We start from the raw sequence: 16,967 nt of genomic DNA on the forward strand, positions 1-16,967 counted from the left end.
AGTAGCTTGGATCTCACATGTGCATCTTTTAATTGCACATTTGATTAATCCTTTAATCAAATGTCAATTAAACATAAGCAAAGCATCAAATTTTCACGTCCTCGTGACACAGCCGATCGTCAGACGTGACCTGCTTGATGGGTCAACATACACCCCCCAACCCCCACCACACATCCCCTCCCTCCCCTTAAAAAAAAAATAAAAATCAGAAACCCGTTTTTTTACAAAAAATTGGAAATCTCTTAAATTTTTGAATTTTTTCCCCCTTATCTTAATGGGAGTTCCTGCGTGGAAGCATAGGTCTCAGACTCATGCAAATCAGAGCGCGAGAATTTGGGGCTTTTTCGAGATTTGACCTTGTCTATGCCTGGCAATGATATTCAGGTCAAAAATTGCAGACATTGTGTGTGGTGATCTCAATTAAATTGTGGATTTTGCCAAATTTGTCAGAATTTCACTCCTTTGAGTAAAATTTCTTGACATTGGATCCCAAAAAATTGGGGCTTTTCATGTATTGGTAAAATTTTGCTGAGCTGGGTCAGATTGGCTAACATTTATACACTTTTGGATCTGAAATTTTGGGCCTTTGTGCAGAATTTGTTAAATTTTTACATTTTTTCCCGTGTGGTGGTTGGTTATATGTATAAACAACATAGATTTATTACTGTTTGAGGAAGAACAACAGTGTATTTGCTGGTTCAGCTTGTGCTTCTGCAGTCCAGTGCATTTACTCTTGTGTTCGTGATAAAAATTGCTGCAACTTCTTCCAGTTCAGACATCAAGAGTTTGATGGAAATCAAACGGTTTGATGGTCATGGCTTTGACCTTTGGAAAGACCGTATGCAGGGCATATTGTTCCTAAAGGATTGTGAGGATGCTTTGCAAGAAGATAAAGCCACACAAATATCTGATGCAAATTGGGCCAGAGTAAACAAAAAAGCTGTGGCTTACATTAAGATGGGTGTCAGTGATGACATCTTGATAGACATTAAGGGTTTAGATACAGGTTATTCAATATGGGAGAAGCTGAAAACTACCTATGAGATCACCACACCTGTTAATCAGGTGCATTTAATGCGCAAGTTGGTGAATATGTGACTGGATGAGTCAAAGCCTGTAGCTGAGCACTTGAGTGCATTTACAGGCATTTTAAATCAGCTCAAGGATGCAAATTTGGACTTTGATGATAAGTTGAGGGCGATCTTTTTGATCATGAAACTGCCTGATTCTTGGGAGACCTTGGTGGTTTCTCTCAACAATAACCCCAATCTCTCATATGATGGGGTGAGGGGTTCAATCTTGAATGAAGAAATTAGAGGTATGTCTAGTGGAGAAGGCAACAACTCAGCTTATAATGGTACGAGGCAAGGCTGAATAGAAAAATCCAAATGCTTGACAGAGAAACATGAGCAAGAGCAAAGGAAAGGAAAAGAGTGATATTACTTGCTATCACTGTGGTCGGAAGGGCCACAAGAAACTTGATGGCAGGTATTACAAGAAGGAACAAGAGAGAAAGAAAAATGTAGGAGACAAAAAGAAGGAGAAGGATAAGACAGATGCATCTGAGGCAGTCAAAGGCAAGGAAAAGGCCAATGTGGCCTTTTTAGTGTGGTCATAGAGGAGTTTTCAGTTAGAGAGGCTGATGTATTATGTGCAGTTGATTATGATGCCCTTGTATGTTACATGTATGATATGCAAATTACCAAGGTTGATGTGATTGATGCACTTTTGTCAGTTGATGATGGTGTCACTTGGACTTGGATTGTAGACTCTGGTGCCTCTTTTCTTGTAACTCCTTGCTTGGAGTGTTTTGCTATGTTCAATGTAGGTAGCTATGGAAAAGTATATCTAGGAAATAGCCATGCTTGCAGCATTGATGGGATTGGCATTGTACACTTGTCTTTGGATAATGGCCAAGAGCTTGTGTTGAAAGATGTAGGATATGTGCTTGGCATCAAGAAGAGTTTACTATCTATTGGTCAGGGTGACTTGCATGGTTACACTACACTATTTGGTGGTGGTTTGTGGAAAGTGAAAAAGGGTTCCATGCTGATTGCAAAAGGAACCAAGAAGGGCACTTTGTATTCTTTGCACTGTAAAGCTTTGAATGGCAAGTTTCTTGCAGTTGTTGAAATTGGCAGTCACTTGGAATTATGGCATAAGAGATCAGGCTATATGAGCCAGAAAGGACTTCATGTCCTTATCCTCTAAAGAGGGTTGATGGAAAAGGCTCTAAACTTGACTTTTGTAATGAGTGTTAGTTTTGAAAGTAAATAAAAAATTCCTTTGACTCTGGTGTCTCTTGTAAGTCCAATGTCTTGGACTTGGTGTATTCTGATGTATGTAGTATGCCCGTGAAATCGTTGGGTGGTGCTGCATATTTTGTCTCCTTTATTGATGACTGTTCCAAAAAGATTTGGGTATACTTGTTGAAAAAGAAAAGTGAAGTGTTTGTTGTTTTTAAAACTTTTTATGCATTTATGACCACTCAGACAGGTAGATAGCTGAAATGATTGAGAATTGATAATGGGGGTGAGTTCACATCTACTAAATTTAAGTCCTTTTGTGACTTGCATGGAATTAAGTGGGAGCTTATAGCTCCTTGCAGAGGTGAAATAGAAGCAGATAGAGAAAGAGAGTTGAGAGCAGGCATAGTAATCGAGGAGTTTGATAACTCAGAGCTGAAGAGTGTTTGACAGTGATGGAGTAAGAGTGAGTGGTCGGATGGGTGTGTACCAATGTGGTACACACAAAGAATAAAAGAATGTATTTATACTTAGGGTACGGAACACTTACACCCGTTAGGGTGGGTTCACATGTGTGAAGTAATATATACATGGGAGAGCGAATAAAAGGGCCTTTACACCCAACCACCTCCCACTTTAAGGTCTTGAGCGAACCTTTAGTTAACTCTCACAAGTCTAATGCAATGCTCATGTTGAGCCTTTGCAAGATTTTTAGTGAGAACATTTGTAGGGTTATCCTGTGATTTGATCTTAGTTAGGGTGACTAGATCATCATCCAGAACCTGTTTGATAAAATGATACCGAACATCAATATGTTTGGTATGTGCATGAAACATGGCATTCTTAGCCAGGGATACAACACTCTGGCTATCACATCTAAGTACAAGTGTTTTGGTGGGCAGCCCAAAATCCTTGACCAAATGACCAAGCCAAACTACTGCTTTTGAAGCCTAAGTGGTTGAAATATATTCAGCTTCAGTGGTAGAGAGTGCTACTATTTTTTGCAATCTAGAGCACCAAGAAACCGCCCCACCCGTCAAGGTAAAGATATACCCACTAGTAGATTTGCGAGTATCCAAGTCAGCTGCCATGTGTGCATCACAATACCCTTGCAGATCCAACGTACCCATGCCATAGCAAATACATTTTCTCTGTGTGCCCTTAAGGTATCATAAGATACATTTCACTGCTTCCCAATGTGCTTTGCTAGGATTTGACATGAACGTGCTTACAACTCCCACTGCATAAGCAATGTCAGGTCTAGTAGCAACCATAGCATACATGAGTGAACGACAAGCTGAAGCATAAGGAACACCCTTCATGGTACTTGCTACCTTGTCATCTTTTGGGCAATTTGCTTTGCTAAGCTTAAGATAGGGTGGAAAAGGTACACCATGAGGCTTAGCATCAGATATAGAAAAACGATGAAGTAGTTTGTTGATGTACTTTTCTTGTGAGAGAAATAAGAGTTGTTGCTCTCTATCTTGTGTGACACGCATGCCCAAAATATGATCAGTTGCACCCAAATCCTCCATAGAAAAGGCTGAATTCAGTTGGCTTTTCAATGCATTAATCTGGCTTTTATGCTTACCAGCAATAAGCATATCATCCACATAAAGCACAAGTATAATAAGGCTTCCATCATTAGCCTTCTTAATATATAAGCAGTGATTTGCACTACTCCTTTTAAAACCATGTGAGAGCATGAAGGCATCAAACTTTTTATACCATTGTCTAGGAGCCTGTTTCAAACCATACAAGCTTCTCTCAAGCTTACATACCAAATGCTCCTTTCCATATATAATAAAGCTCTTGGGCTGTTTCATGTACAGCTCTTCTTCCAGATCACCATGCAGAAATGCAGTTCTAACATCCATTTGATCAAGTTCAAGATCCGTAGATGCTACAATGGCAAATATGTTAGCTTGCTCTATTTCAGTGTCAGTCTGTCATCTCCTAGTTGTGAGCTCCTGTTAAAGTCTGGCAGGAGACAGAGGAGCTCTGTCAGTTTAGGTGTTGCTGTTTTTTGTGGCAGTCAGCCTTTAGTGGCTGCTTTTTGGTGCAGTCAGCCAGTTTTGGCCAAGTCGGCCAGATTTTGGCCAGTTGGCCAGTTTTGTGGCTGGGGGGCTATATATAGTAGCCCCCCCCATCAGCCATACACATTGTTTTTTCGCAGGTTCAGCACAGTCACTCTCCTCTCCCACTTCGGCATTGGTTCTGCCTTTGTTTCCAGCCTTTGATCTGGTGCCCTCACTGACGCTTCGGGCTGCGTGCAGGGACTGATCAGTCCATTTCAGTGTATTCAGCATTCATTTCAGTCAATGTAGATTTTCTTCCTTCATTCTCTGCTTTCTCTCTCTCTCTCTCTCTCTCTCTCTCTCTCTCTCTCTCTCTCCTCTGTGCTCGTGTTTCGTCTTCCGTTGCGCACTCTCACAAAATAACACTCGAAGAGTGGTCATTTTGACAATAGGAGAAGACACTTCCTGAAAATCAAGGCCCTCCTTTTGTGTATAGCCCTTAGCTACAAGTCTAGCATTGTATTTGGGTTTGCCATCCACCCATTTCATTTTATAGACCCGTTTGTTAGGAATGACTTTTCTATCCTTGGGCAACGTAACCAAATCCCAAGTATTATTCTGATACAATGAGTTCATTTCTTTCTGCATAGCTAGCTCTCATTTTTTCTTTAACTCACATGATAAGGCCTCTTTATACATAAGAGGCTCACCTTCATCTGCGAGCAAAATGCAGTCCAAAGAAGGATCAAACCTTTCTATAGGTCTTTTGACACGTGTAGACCCTCTTACCCAATGATTTGTGTTATCAGGTAATGGATCCACATCCAAAGGAATGTCAATGACCTCATTGTTTGGTTGCTGAACTGCATGTTCAGGTTGCTGTAATTCATTTTCAGCATGCTGATTTTGGTGCTCAAGCTGATGTTCAGCCTCCCCTTGTTGCCCATTTTCATCTGGCTCAATAATGATACGCTGATTGTCATAATCAGCATCAAAAGGAGTTGAATTTTCAGTGGCTGATGGCTGCTCAACTAATTGATCATGCTGAAATTTAACTTTCTTTTTGTTTGAGTCATTGGATGTGACATATTTCAGTAGCTTTGACTCATTGAATATCACATCCTGGTTCTGTAGCACCCTTTTTATGCTTGGAACCTAAACTCGATAGCCCATTTCACCATCATCTCCATAACCCATGAAGATGCCTCTATGAGATTTCATGTTAAGTTTGGTTCTACTATCAACAAGTACATATGTACATAGCATTTGCAGCTAAAGACTCTTAAGTGGTCATATGAAGCAGGTTTGCCAGATTAAACCTCTTCAAGGATGCCACTTTCAAGTGCACGATGTGGAGATTGGTTGCAAATATGCACCGCGGTTTTAAGTGCCTCACCCCAAAACGATTGCGACAGTATAGCTGTGGACAGCATGCACCGAATCTTCTCACATAACGTGCGATTCATTGGCTCAGCCACACTATTAGATGATGGATTGTAAGGAGCCGTAAGCTCTCGTTTAATCCCATTGTCATCACAAAACTTATTGAATTCTTTAGACACATACTCGCTCCCATTATCTGTTCTTATGCATTTTAACTTTAAGCCTTGTTGAGTATTAACCAATGCAGAAAACCTTTTATAAGCATCCAATGCCTCACTTTTCTGCTTAAGCAAGTAGACCCATAGCTTCCTAGAATGGTCATCAATAAAAGACACAAAAGAACGCAAACCACTATGAGTTTTTATTGGCATGGTGTAAACATCAGAATGGACTAAATCCAAGATACATGCCTTCCTAGAGGCTCCATGAGAGTAGGGACCATTTTCTAGAGCAAGGTGTATGGTGCTCATTCCTTCAATATCACATGTATGATTGTTGCCAAGGTAGACTTTTCCAAGATTACCTTCTGCATAAGTAGAAAAACACTCCAGAGATGGAGTTACATGAAAAGAAGCATTGCTGTTAACAATCCACAATTGTGACAAACCATCATGAACTGACAACAAAGTATCTATCACATCTCTTTTAGTGATATACATATCCTCCATTGTCATAGCAAGCGGATTTGAAAATGTAACTAGCAAATCAAAATCTTTATCATCTTCTATTTCCTTAATAATAACTCTAGATACCACATTTACTTTTTCTATCTCTTTAGGGGTAGAGTTGCCATCCTTCTCATTCTTTTTGCCTTTTGCATTAGCTTGCTTCTTACGTTCTTGTTCCTTTTTAAAGTACCTACAATCGGGCTTTTTATGCCCTTTGCAACCACATTGATAACAAGTTACATCTTGTTGTTATTCCTTGCCTTTACTGCGATTTTTGTTTTTATTTGTAGCATTATACCTTTTTTCAGGTCTTCCTCTTACATTGTAGGATGATCCATTGTTTTCCCTACTTGCCTTGCATTTGATCTCTTTATTCAAAATAGAGCCATGCACACCATCAAATGTTAAGTTGGGGTTATTGCTCAATGACACAATCAATGCTTCCCATGAATCGGGCAAGGTCATGAGCAAGAAGATAGCCCTCAATTTAGGATCAAAAGCTGGCAAACCTACATCTTGTAATTGACTCAAAATACTAGTGAAAGCATTCAAATGCTCTGAGGCAGGTTTGGACTCATCAAGTTTCAAGTTGACGAACTTCCGCATGAGATGTACTGGATTGACAGGAGTTGTATTCTCATAAGTAGCCTTAAGCTTTTCCCAAACTACATAGGTAGTATCAAGCCCCTTTATATCAACCAAGATATCATCTGTGACGGCCATTTTAATGTAAGTAATGGCCTTTTTATTCATTTTAGCCCAATTCTCATCTAACAAAGCAACATGCTTATGTTTTTCTAAAGCATCATCACAATCCTTTAGAAAGAGTATACCCTGCATACAATCTTTCCAAAGATGAAAACCATTTCCGTCAAATTTACGAATCTCAAAGAGATTCTTTGTGTCAGATGTGGATGCACTGCTAGCCATCTTCAAGAATACACAACTGCAATAAAGGTCTGAATGCTTTCAACCAATAGCAAGGTTTCTAAATTATAACAGTAAGTATACACTCTTGTACTTCCAAAGTGTCCAAGAAGCAGATGTTTAGCTGCAAATTTCAGTCTCAAGTACTGATTATGGCATGTGCACAAATCAAATTTGATACATTTGCAGTAAGGATAGCTCCCACTTAAGTAGTACATCACCAAAATTCCTAAATGCAATAATCCAAATGCTGTATTTAACACTGTAGCAATACATGTACCAAGAGAAGTTGCGCTTTTTCAACATTTGAAGCATCCAAAACTCTAAAAACTCCCACTCAGCAATGAATCTGCTGCAAATTTCACTGTCCAGTCTCAACATGACTCAAAAATACATCACCAATGTGAAAAGCCCCAAAATTTCTTCAGTGAATCTGCTCCAATTGCATAAATACATCATCCCGAGCATCAAAGTGCAGATTAATGTTGTAGAAATTTCACGATTTCTGTAAAAGCCCCAAATTTCGAGGTCGAACAATGCACAATTTCCAAAAAATTGGCTTATTCAAAGCAAATATTTCACTTGCATTTGAGAATCCCCAAAAATTTCTGAGGTTTGTGCACTCAATGTTTGCAATTTATGGTCCAGAGGTCACGACAATATGTGTGAGGCACAAAATTTGGGGAAAGCCCCAAATTTTAAGACATAGATTTGCATAGATTTACACTCTGTGCTTGTAAGTGTGAACACCCGGTAGAGAGGGAAAAATAAGATGAAGAAAAAAAAAAAACAGTTGACCTTCTACCCGTCGTTCGTGCGACGGGATGACTTGAGGGCTGACACGTGGTAGTCTTTCTTCCGTTACACTGTATGCCTCTAGTCTTGTCGTAGAGCAATTGTCGTGCAGCCTTCCTGTCCTGTCAAGCAACGGTCGTCGTGTAGCCCCGTCGTGCAGCAACATCAGTTGTCCATCAGTCGTCAGTTTGTCGTCGATAGTCTGGTGTGGATTGCACCCAACCAACACTCGCTTGTCCGTCAGCCGTTAGTCTGTTATCGACTGTTACCTGTTCACCTACTCCCCAATAGCTCGATTGACTTGTTGTGTAGTCTTCAACTGACTTGTTGTGTTGCTTGCTCCTCAACAGTCCGCCACACTGTTACACCTGTTGGTCTACTCCTCAACAGCTTGTGTGAGCCATTGGCTCTGATACCAGTATTTAGAGGCGAAGTGGAAGCAGATAGAGAAAGAGAGCTGAGAGCTGACACAATAATCGAGGAGTTCGATAACTCAGAGTTGAAGAGTGTTTGACAGTGATGGAGTGAGTGTGAGTGGTCGGATGGGTGTGTACCAGTGTGGTACAGACAAAGAATAAAAGAATGTATTTATACTTAGGGTACAGTACACTTACACCTGTTAGGGTGGGTTCACATGTGTGAAGTAATATATATATGGGAGAGCGAATAAAAGGGCCTATACACCCAACACTTCTTCAAATGGGGTGGCTGAAAGATATGATAGGACTCTTATGTGAAAGAGTGCGGTGCATGCTGTTCATTGCTAATCTCCCTTATGAATTTTGGGGGGAGGTACTCAAAACCGCAGTTCACATTTGCAACTGCTCTCCAAACAGGTTTTGAAATAATGGCATCCCTGAGGAGGTTTAGTTTGGGGAATCGGCCTCATGTCCATTTACGCATATTTGGCTGTGGTGATGCTTTTGTGCATGCTAGAGATGAGCGGAGGAACATTCTTGACCCAAAATCCACCAAAGACATTTTCATGGGCTATGGTGATGAGGGTGAATTTGGCTACAGAGCGTGGTTACCTCAGCCCAAGAAAATTATTTGCAGCCGTAATGTTGTGTTTAATGAGGCAAAATTGCTGAAAGGTACTTTAGTCTCTAATGAAGATATGAAAAATGTTAAATTTCAGAATTTGCAGCCACCTATTAATTCAGAGGACGAGCCTCACGGTGTTGTACCACAGGCTGAAATTGATGATCAGCCGGTTATTTTTGAGCTAGATGATGAAGGTACTGTACAACATGAACAACATGTTGAAAATGGCTTACAACAGCAAATAAATGTTGAAAATAACATACCTCCATATGTAGACCCAATTTTTGAAAATGTTGATTATTCGGTACGCAGGTCTACACGCGTAAGAAGACAACCACATAGGTTTGACCCCTCCTTGCATTATGTGATGCTTACAGATGAGGGTGAGCCTCTTACTTACAAAGAGGCCAAGTCATGCGAATTTAGCAGTTAGTGGGAGCTAGCCATGTAGGAAGAAATTAAATCTCTATATGTAGATGATGCTTGGGATCTTGTGTCGTTGCCCAAAGGAAGAAAGCCTCTTCCAAACAAATGGGTTTACAAAGTAAAGACAGTTGATAGGAAACCCAAGTACAAGGCAAGGCTGGTTGCTAAAGGGTATGGATAGAAGGAAGGGATCAAAATATAGGACAACCCTTCAGATGTTTTTACTAAAAGTCTAAGCATAGCTCAGCATGAGCATTGCATACGATTAGGTGGAGTTGGTTAGAGGTTCACTTTGGACCTTTAAGTGGGAGGTTGTTGGGATAAAGGCCTGTTTTCGCCTCCGTGTATAGTACACGCACATTATTCAGTTGTACATGTGAATGCACCCTTACGTGCCCTAAGTATAAATACATTTTATTCTTTGTGTACCAACACATTGTTGGTATACTCAAATCCTATCGTACTTTCACTCCCTCCCTCTCTCTCTCTTGCTGTCACTCTCACTTCTCAAATTGTTGCACATCCGCAGCTGAACTCCAACAAGCATGAGACAAAGGGTGCATGTGGGCTGTCTAGTGGCCTATCAAGACTACAAAGGCGATGATTATCTTATTAAGAGAGTCCAAGTGATCACCTTCGAGAGACCAAGGCATGGGACAAAGGATGATCGTCAATTGCTCAGTGGTGTACCATAATCTCCAAGGTAGATGAAACCACATTGAACTTTTTTTTTTGGGTGGAGAATGGATATGGTTTGCGGCCTTTGGAGTAATTGTGCCCCACGGGGGAGAATGAAAAGGGATGGTTCGATCGAACGTATCACAAAACAAACAAGCTAACCCAACCACTCGAGAGTGTTGATGACGAGGGAAAGGGTGATTAAGGATAGTGAGGTGGTGGTAAGATGGGAAAGAACCTCTAGTGGAGACAACTCATGATTCACTTAGGGGTGCTTGGCATAATGAGATGCAAAGGAGTATACTACATGATGAGAATGCACATGCAATCGATGCCACTTGGAGAATGTTAATCGTGGGAAAATTGTTCACTTGCTAAAGCGCCGTTTACAAAGATGATGAAATCATGCAATGCAAAGGAGAAGGTATAAGTTGGGGAGGGGAGGCCAATGTCGAAGACAAGTGCTGATACTTGTAGAATACCACGAAAGGATAGGAAAACTCTCTCAACCTTGGATGTCGATCCTGAAAGAGGAAGAGGAGCCCAATGTCGATCTTCATGTGGTGCCAAGAACCATGATTATAGATGAAGATGAGGATGAATCACATCCCCATGGGAAGAGCAGGGTAGAAGTCATCTGGAATGAAGAAGATAGGAAATTGAGGTGTGGATAGAGGCAGGGATGGGAGGAATTTGAGTGGACTAGGTAGTATGCTCAAATGAAATAGAAGATGAAGATATACTTGATGAAGGATGTTTGCTTCGAGAGCTCCCTTTATTGAAGTTCACATGCTAAAAAGTATCCGAATCATGCACACCGAAAGGAGAAATAGAAGATGGTTGTGATTTATGCAACTCAAAGGGGTTGTACGAACTTGACATTGGGCCTGGCTGAGATGAAGAAGATGGGTTGCTAGTCATTCCAAATGTCATCTCTCCTCCATGATTGGAGATGTGGCCAGCTCACTAACTAATACGAATGTAGTAGCAAAGCTAGTAGTAGGGGTATAAACTTGACTATATGTGATGTGCAAGTGCTCTTCAAACTCCTCTGTCATGTGATTAAAATTTGGGACATGAGAAGAAAAAGAAGGTGAAGGTGAAGATGGGGTGTCACCTTCCTCGCCAAGTCCATGATATCTTGTTAGGCCTCCAATAACGGAGAAGCGTGATAAGACATCGTGGGATTCCGAGGAGGTGTCGAGACATTATGAATCGGTAATGTGTTGTTTATGTATCTTGCACAAAACCAGCTCTCCACAATATCCATAGGATACTCTTCAGAAAAGCACGGGATTTGATACCATGGGAAGATATGCTAGGGTTTGCACTGAGGAAACACAGAAAGTATGACCATAGTTGAAACACGAAGGCTTAGACAGTGATGTGCAAAACTCAAATCCTAAATGCAAAACCCAAAACTCAAAACACAGAAACAAACACAAACACAAATATATGTGTGTGTGTGTGTGTGTGTGTGTGTGTGTGTGTGTGTGTGTGTTAACGTCTACTAAAGGCCAAATCGGCCTATGAGAGATATCATGTACAAAGTAATATCTTCATAATATCATGGAAGTGAAAAGTGTAAATGAAAATCCTTTCTAAATATGCAATACATGTAGACATGATTATTAGGGCAAGCCCTCAATGGATACAACTATGTCCATCTAGGGACATGAGGCTAAATGCATGTGGGATACAATGATGCCATACAGATTTAACACCATCCAATGAGTATAGGGGGATGTAAAATGTGATAGTTGGGTGGGGGCTCGTGGAACAAGCTCCTGAGTAGCTCTTGGGGGCGAGTGCTGGCTCAGTGGGCTAGATGTATCTCGTGCCCTTGTTGAATCAAAATGACCTCTCACTAGTGGGAATATGGTCTCCTCCTACTAAATGCACTAGGTCCTCATTCGGACCTAACCTCCTATGCTCTCTATAGTGACAATCCTCTCCGTTTCCTTGTCCCTAGATTCATATGTCCCCTAATCAATGCAGCACCTTGATAGAACTCTATCAAGATTATTTGTCATGCTCTACTCCCTATACCTGCTTCCTTGCGAATACTCTCATTCTCTAGATCTCCAATATGTATTGCTTTATATATATCTGATATGATGTGCTCATCACTGTGGCAAAATCAGCCTATGAGACCAAAATGTTACATCTGAAAAGTTAGGGAATTTTCCAAGTTCCAAAATAGCTGTCATCTAATGCTATGACTAACTAAATGGAAAATAAATAGTAACGATACATAGCTGATGAGTACAAAATGATGTCTAAGCTAGATACAATGTGGAATACCTTAGGAGGCTCTCTCATCCCAAGATATCTCTCATGGGTCTATCTAGCATAGAGAGGCTGAAGCGGCAAGGTATGGTCCCGCAATGATGGTATAATATCCTCTATATCTGTAGAGGAGGCCTCGTGTGAGGGTGTCGACGAGTTGGGTGTGGGCGGCAGGCTTTTATCTCTCTATGGCTATGTCTAGGGTAGTCCCTCGTGGTGGGATTGCCGGCCGCTTCGATGAGAGCTCTGTAGTAGAGGGAGTGGTTGATGCTTTGTAGAACTCCGTGAGTGTATGCTGCTGTGTGGTTGCGTATTTGTGCTCTTGGATTCGTAAGAGGTGCTCTTTGTGGTGGCATAGCTTCAGTAAGAAAAACCCAACACATCTTTGATTCGGAAAATCCATCACCGTGGATAGTGGCCCAAATCTCTCTTTGAATATGCAATGGAAGTGCCCTTGGATCTCATAGTACAATGGCATTTGCATAAGTAGTGCTTCTTTGTCTTTGGCTCGAGCTGAAAGAGTTAGCAAATCTTGTCCTTTGAGGAAGTTTGGGGGATTTCCATGGTCTATGAAGTGGGTGAAGGCCAATTAAGTGCCCGAATCAAGGTGCAAATCAGTTTGAAGACTTGTTGGTCACTTTGGACAGCAAAGGGAGTTTGGATTGGGAAAGGGATCAAGAGAATCCTATTGTAAATCAACTTTTTCTTCAATAAAGTCAAAGAAATAGCGAAAGGGGCGCCAATTTTGGGGCCAATCGGGTGTGCATTGTCCAAGATCAGTAGGTAAATTTGTATTTTCAGATTTGCATTTATTGTTTGTTGCTGTAATTAAGTTGTAATCAAGGATTTACCACCCATCCATGGAAGGAAGGTTGGTTTCATATGTGACATACGAGTGATGCCAGGTGATGGAGGAGAAGCCAAGCTGCAAAAACGCAGGTCCCAACAGCGCCTATGATAAACGAGTGACGCCAGGTAATGGAGGAGGAGCCAAGTTACAAAAACGCAGGTCCCAATAGCCCTTGTGATAAACAAATGATGAAATCACTGATGCTTGGTGATGGAGACTATCACCAGAGGCTAGGATGCTGATGCCAACCCGGAGATGATGATGCAAGGCAAGGAGAAGATCTCCACACTAAAAAATGCAGTTGAAGGTGGAGGTTGAAGGAGAAGGGTATTGATGCTAAGTAGATGATGGTGGTGCTAGGTGGAAGATGCTCCAAACACAAGGCTTGATGTTGGAATAGGGCACCTGAAGCAAAAGAGGAATGGTGAAGGCAGCCACGAGCCACGAACCGCAATGTCCTCTTGAAGGGGTGTGAGGGCAGTGGAAGGGGCTGGGGAAAGAAGTGAAGGGTGTTTGATGGCAGAGGAAGAGGGGTGGAGAATGACCGAAGAGTGGTGGGGTGGTGAAGAATGAATGAAGTGACTGCCTATTTATAGGCATAAGTTGTTTAGGGCGGCGCACCATTGTGTGGGCACCCACTGAAAAAGTGACCAAAATGTGGACACTGCCCCTTTTTGGGGCTGCCAGTGCGAAACCCTAAATGAAGTGTGTAAACTGAAGAAGTGGTTTCTTAACATGGCTCTCCTTGTGTGGCAGAGGCTCGATGTCCATATGTACGCCCCATACAGAAGTGCCGGTGTGACCAAAGTGTCGAAGAGTCACCGCTTCATCCTCCCAGGCTCATGAAATTGTATGTGTGCGCATTGGCTCTCCATTGATCCCAGAGCAGCATAGCCTTGTGTCAATCTATCCTCTGCTGCTCTCCTCAAAGTGAATCTTGGCCGTGGAAATATAATCCCCAAGTAAACATATCTTTGGACCATCTCCGCTATTTGCTCTCCATATGTGAAATGGGGTATTGATTGCAAATCCACTGAGAGGAAGAAGTGTTAAACACCATAACCTTGGTTTTCCCAAGGTTTATTGTGAGATCCTTGTCTTGAGAGAAGGCTTGTAGTGCATCTAGGTGGCGCGGCAGTCCACCTGGTGCGTTGGAGATGAGGTCTATGTCATCGGCATTCAGTAATATGGGTATCAATGCTCCCCCTATGCAAGCTTCCTTCCCTTCAAGCCTATCAATGTAGTTTGATATTTCATCAATATTTTTTTATATTTACTTGTAAATCCTATTCCTGCATGTATTTTATAGTTCTTATAACCTGGGTCAATCAAGTGCACGACATAAATTGATCTTTTCACAGAACAAATACTTGTGGTTGTAAGCTAACTGTTTAGAGAACTGGACCTTGTTTAAGATCATCTCTGACTTTGTGTACTATTGTTTTTTTCTCTTGTTAGATACCATAGCAGGACCCTGTTTGAAGGGCTACAAATCGTCAATCCAGACCAGGTACGAAGTGATGTATGTGTGTACATATGCATGTAACTGTCCACTGCCATTGTGTGCTTATCTGTGTGGTTTTGTGAATTTTCAATTTCAAATGTGCCCCCTTTTGACGAGGAATGAAATTTTCATTGGTGTAGCATATGCTGTTGTATTGAACTTCTATGTTTGATGCAGATGGTTGCAAGGTGTTGCACATAGTTTTTATCATACTTGTTCGCTTGGCCACACAAACATTTGGAAACATTGAAGAATGTTTGGCCCAAACATACTTGACTTTTCCAGGGTCCTTAAAAATGTCACGTCTTTTTAAGAAGAGATGTTTACCTAGAGTTTTAGTCTTTGCCAGGGCTCTCTCCTTATTGATGTTATAAATGCAACTACTTAGTGCAGCTCCATCACTTCTATGTATGTTTCAGGTTTAGGTAACATATTTTCATACTTGTATGAGTATGTGTTTACTTTCTCTATGAGAATAACCCTAGTGTTGTAGAGCATGCCTCTAATAAATTACCAGCATCCTATTTGACACTCTGCACAAGGTGCTAGTTTGTTTCTGCCATCAGGCTGGGTAGCTACGTGCATTATACAGAGATGTCTATATGGCATCAGGATGGTAGATGTGTGCTTGGATAGTAAAATGTCTTGAAGTCCTGTGTTAGAGAAAATTTGGATGGTTGTAAGTTGCTGTGCACACCCCTCTAACCTCTGCAGTCAGGGAGGTTGTGCTGATAAGTCAGACAGGTGTACAGGAGATGGGTGTTAAGAGGGATGATTGGGTCTGTAGTTTTCTTGACATGTATTCATATGTTGTCTGATGTGTAAGTATGAATGTCATAATTGGAGTATGGTTGATCATAGGGCCCCAATACTTTCCTCAATTTCTTAAGAAATATTACAGTGAATGTATTGGACTCACGTATGATAACTCGTGGATATAGTAATACAAAGCTATGCAACAAAAAACATGGCACCATCTTTGCACCTGTTTCCTCAAAATCCACATACTTAAAAGGCCCAAACATGGCTGAGTTCAATGGGCTGATTGGGCCCGGCGTTCAGCTGGGCTGTCTTTGCATTTCTGACACCATTAAAAGGCAGTATACACATGATGGTTGCCTTGTGTCTGTTTTACTGGTGACCAGGTTGATGTTGTTCACAGAGTCAGTTCTCTGTTCAAAAACCCTACACATTCTTGTGTGCAACAAGTCTCAGTATTTTCTCTATCTTTTCCTTGCCATCGTTGCTGTTATGGGGAAATATGCATAAATAAGAAATCTGTCTTTTAATAGACATGTCTGAATAACTAAGTTATGTTCAGTGGTATGATACATGGTTTATTATTTCTCCAGGGAGAGTTTCTTTGCCCTGTGTGTCGACGTTTGGCAAATTCTGTTTTGCCTTCTTTCAAAGAAATTACTCCAGCTGGTACACAGAAAGATCAATCAGCTGCGACTTCAAGCAGACCAGTTACTGCTCGGATACCTTCACGGATTCCGCCACTCTTTCAAGTGGCGCATGCCATGTACTTACTTCGCAATGCTGAGGAGTTAGTATGGAAACTGGGTTTCCGAAAAGCTGTCTCAAAGCCATTTCCAAAAGCTTTGAAATCGGTGTTTGATTGCCTCTTTTCAAGGCTTTGTGGCTTATATTTTCCAGAGAGAGAGAGCAACCATAAATCAACTTACAGCCGTGTCAGTCAGAGCTTATTATTATGGGATGTTCTTCGTTACACAATAATGTCTTCAGAATTGGCAGCCCGAACTCGAAAACCTGTGCTACCTTCTAGGATAGATAACAATCTAGATTCTCTTTGGAAGGCAGCAGATTTATCAAAAGGGTCTGTGTTACTGTTATTACTCCGGGCTGCAAAAGCCATACAAAATCAGAATCGTCAATCCCTCTTGTTGAGAGCCAGAGGTATGCAATTGTTGGTGGGCTCCATCTGCTTTGGTAAATCAAAGGACTACTTGTCAGAGCCATTTATTCCTGGTATGGTCTGCGAATCTTTGCTGGGCTGCATCAATTCAAATGTTGTTTTCTAAATTCAGGATGCTCCTTTCATCATGCTGCTCTAGTATAAGATGCTATTTGGCTAGATCGTGAATTTCTAGGCTAGTGGTTTTGGTGAAATTTTTT

General features: G+C 41.3%; 1 protein-coding gene across 3 annotated transcripts in view; it reads left to right on the plus strand.

Annotated features, from left to right (window-relative positions):
* The window catches only part of PRT6 (proteolysis 6), a 161,101-nt gene that overhangs the window by 81,565 nt on the left and 62,569 nt on the right, over positions 1 to 16,967 (plus strand). For all 3 annotated transcript variants that reach the window (XM_087679274.1, XM_087679273.1, XM_087679272.1), the window contains exons 9-10: positions 14,783 to 14,834; positions 16,181 to 16,820. In XM_087679274.1, coding sequence (XP_087535400.1) covers positions 14,783 to 14,834; positions 16,181 to 16,820 — 692 coding nt within the window. The remainder of the gene's footprint in view (positions 1 to 14,782; positions 14,835 to 16,180; positions 16,821 to 16,967) is intronic.

Source organism: Lygodium microphyllum, chromosome 6, assembly GCF_053477565.2.
Source record: "Lygodium microphyllum isolate KBCC chromosome 6, Lygodium_microphyllum_v1.1.10, whole genome shotgun sequence".
Classification (NCBI taxonomy): domain Eukaryota; kingdom Viridiplantae; phylum Streptophyta; class Polypodiopsida; order Schizaeales; family Lygodiaceae; genus Lygodium; species Lygodium microphyllum.